General features: G+C 56.9%; 1 protein-coding gene across 6 annotated transcripts in view; it reads right to left on the reverse strand.

Annotated features, from left to right (window-relative positions):
• NECAB2 (N-terminal EF-hand calcium binding protein 2) overlaps nt 1-3,234 on the reverse strand; it is a 27,508-nt gene extending 24,274 nt beyond the window's left edge. For 2 of the 6 annotated variants that reach the window (XM_023514102.1, XM_023514100.1), the window contains exon 1: nt 3,123-3,234. In XM_023514102.1, the coding sequence (XP_023369870.1) occupies nt 3,123-3,125 (3 nt within the window). In that variant the 5' untranslated portion in view covers nt 3,126-3,234. The remainder of the gene's footprint in view (nt 1-3,122) is intronic. The other 4 variants (XM_023514104.1, XM_023514103.1, XM_012806164.2 and 1 more) reach the window with 4 other exon arrangements.
• Nucleotides 3,235-3,613: the final 379 nt, after the last annotated feature.

A 3,613-nucleotide genomic window follows, 5' to 3' on the forward strand; every position in this document is an offset into this window, starting at 1 on the left:
CACGGGCCTAATAAGGGGAAAACCTTCCCCACCTGGGCCTCGGGTCCAATCAGAGCAGCCAGCAGGCCCAGCACCTGGAGTGGGGCTGTCTGCACGTGTCTGCAAATGAGCATGAGCTCGGCCTCTGTGGTGTGACCTTTCAAATGCCAAGAGCCTGCTAGCGTCCTAGAGGGAACTGCTGCCTGGCAGTCAGCCCTCTGCCACCCTCCAGGGTTTACGTCCCAGGCTGCAGCTCAGGCCTCTCACACTGACCTTCTGCTGGAGTCCTCCGCAGCCTAACAAGTCTCTGTCCTGGGAACCACCCTCATGGGCCAGCCCCCAGCAGTGGCTCCTGTGATCAGGGAGGTCACCTCCACTCCCACCTGCAGCCTCTCCTACTTCCCAGGGGCTTCTGATCAGGTCAGCCTGGGGGAAGGGCTGACATCACCTGTGATGAACAATTGCGCGTGTGCTCATTTCTGCCTCGACACCCCCCCTTCTCGCACAACACACGTACCTACCTACATAGCGCTCCCACGCCACACTCCCATCTGCACCCACACCCACTCGTGTCCCCAACACCTACACAAGGCTGGGTTCAACAGTCAGAACCTGCCTGTGACCCCTGCAGGCTGGTCTGCTGAAGAAGAGCGTCTGCTCACTGCCCCCCAAGCCTTGCTTCTGCCAACTGGAAAGAGGGGGATCCTTCTTATCTTGGTGGATCACAACAGAAAATCAAAGGAGAAAGTCACTCAAGACTTGGTACATAATAAATGCTCACAGGCTGCTGGCAGCCTCCACTGGACCCTCAACTCCCCACAGCCAACGTCAAACACCTGTTGACAGGCTGCCACAGCAGACATTTTCTAAGGCATTCCATGGGTGTCAGCTGCGACTTACTGATTCTGACAATGAACCTGGCTAGGAACCTACCTTTCTATCTTCAGGTAGCCCTTAGGGGTGGGCGCTGTTATTATTCCCATTAACAGATGGGAAAACTGAAGTTCTGAAGTCTGGTGACTTGCCTGAGGTGGTAAGAGGCTGAGCCAGGGGGAGAACCCAGGCAGCTGGGCCCCAGAGCCTGACCCCACCCTGTGCCTCAGGGGGACAGAAGTGAGGCCCGGCCCCATTTCCCACAGCACCGGGGCCAGAGAATTACATCTCACATCCACCTGAGCCCTGGTGACAACCCCCTGTGGCCACACAGCAGTGGCTGGGAAGGTTTAAGGTTCAAGGAGGAGAAGTAGGCTCTGCCCCTGTGGGGGCTGCGGGAATGAAATTGAGGGTCCCCACAGCTCTGCTCAAGGGGTGGAAACATGGGGGCGCACAAAAAGTCAGACCCCCATCTGCGCCCACATGTTGGTGGCTTCTGCACAGCCACACAACTGCACACACACGCAGGGGGACAGGCAGTGGTCACAGAGGCCCACGTGTGCCCTGAGCAGGCATGAAGACCCACAGCTGCAACTCAGTGTTGGGCTCCCACCCCGTGACGCCCCTGCAGACATTCACTGAGGACCTGGGGGGTGCCAAATATCGGCCCAGGACAGGGGACAACCCCATCCCGACCCATAAAGACGTCTCATGGGCAGTGACGATGTAGCCACAGGCCACCGCATACTAAAGACCCCAGAAGCCCCCATGGCGGGGACCCAGGTCATCTCTGAGGCTTTTCGGGTCACAGTGTTGCCGCTGTCTGTCCAGGGCCACTTTGTCTCCCCACCTCCTCCTCCTTCCTCTGCTCCATAGCGAATCAGAATCACTGCAGAAGCTCCTTTACCCTTCCAGGCCTGGGTGGAGGAGGTCACTGTCACCCCCAGTGGGGGGTGGATGGGAGGCCAGGGACAGACACCTTGGCACTGATTCCAGCCCAGATTGGTGCACCCACCCCTCTGATGCCTCCGATTCTACCCCTCAAGAGCCTGGGGGGCAACAGTGATTCCCTGGGACGAGGCAGGTGCTTGGGACCCAGGCTGGAGCTGCTGTCTCAAACCCCAGCCTAGGCAGGAGAGCAGCCAGAGGCATTGGGGACTGAGGGCCCTGGGAGCAGTGACAGGTCCCCTGTTGCCTACTCTTACCCCAGCATGGGCTTGGTGTTTTCTCAGTGAAGGAACAAACAGGAGCACTCCCCAGCTCTCTTTTTTTTTTTTTTTTTGAGACGGAGCCTCAAGCTGTCCTCCTGGGTAGAGTGCCATGGCATCACGCTCACAGCAACCTCCAACTCCTGGGCTCAAGCGAGTCTCCTGCCTCAGCCTCCCAAGTAGCTGAGACTACAGGCCCCCACCACAACACCTGGCCATTTTTTGGTTGCAGCCATCATTGTTGTTTGGCGGGCCCGGGCTGGGGATTCGAACCCGCCACCTTAGGTGTATGTGGCTGGCGCCTTAGCTGCTTGAGCCACAGGCGCCGAGCCCCCCAGCTCTCTTTAAAAGAGACATTTGTCACTTATGTTTTCTCTCTCGGGCAGGGCAAATATTATCACCCCATTTTACAGATGAGAAAACTGAGGCCTGACAGGAAACACGCCTTGATTAAAGTTTACAGAGTTGCCTTGAACCCAATAATGACTAAGGTGATTAGAATATGGTATAACACTTTCTGTAATTCCACTCCTCTGGGTTGTGAGCCTGAGGGCCTTCCTGTTACACCCCCCTATTCTTAAGCCCCAGCCTTCTTCCTGTGGTGGGGGAGACATCAATTCCTTGGCCACGATGTTCTGCTCAACACTGTTGGAGGATCTCAGGAGAAGCTCGACCTCTTGCTGCAGCTGGGCAACCCCTATGATAGTGACGGAATGGGGTGACATGGCCAACTATATCAGGTCGCTACGAGGAGGAACTGAGCCAAGTGGCTTCCCCAGTGCACCAAACACTTACCACAGGCTTCACTCTTGGCATTAGACATCAACCTACTGAATCCTCAACCCCTGCCAAGCAGGAACTATTAGGATCCCCATTTTACAGACAGGGAAACTGAGGCATAGACCCACACCAGGATTTGTCTGCCTTCTGACTTCAGAGTCCTTTGCTACTAATCTTTAGGTTCAGGCTGTCCATGCCTCTACCCTAATCCCTTCCCCCATGAAGCATCAGGACAGAAAGAGCTGGGTCCTGTCCAGTGGACAGCTGGGGAGGGTAACTCACCATTCTTGTCCGCACGGCGGAAAATCTGTAGAAAAGAGGGGCAGAGTCAGCTGTGGGCTAGGGAGGGGCAGGCACCTTTCAGTGGCTGCCCTCCATGGAGGTCCCTCTCCTCCCCCCACCAGCAGCTCAGGAGTGGGAAAGCTGAGCTCCCTGCCTCCATGCTCTCCAGGAGGAGCCCCTGGAGCTGGGATCCCGGGTTGAGGGAAGGAGGTTTCAGGCAGACTCCCGGCCATCCTCCGTGGAAGCAGCTACCCCCTTCTCCCTTCTGTACCACCCACCTGCCCACGGCCACACTGACAGACACATGCACGTGAGCCTGCACACACACGCTCGTGCCCACACACATCCCTGCAGGTGTGCGTCCACAGTCATCAGGCCATGGAGTCCACCCACTGCCAAGCACTTAGTCGCACACAACCGTACTCAGATTTGTGTCCCATGGACAGCTACGCCTCTACCACCACACTCCTTCCAGAACCTTGAGTTTTTTC

The sequence above is a fragment of the Otolemur garnettii genome, unplaced genomic scaffold (genome assembly GCF_000181295.1).
Source record: "Otolemur garnettii isolate 467f Iridium unplaced genomic scaffold, OtoGar3 scaffold00047, whole genome shotgun sequence".
NCBI classification, from domain to species: Eukaryota; Metazoa; Chordata; class Mammalia; order Primates; family Galagidae; genus Otolemur; species Otolemur garnettii.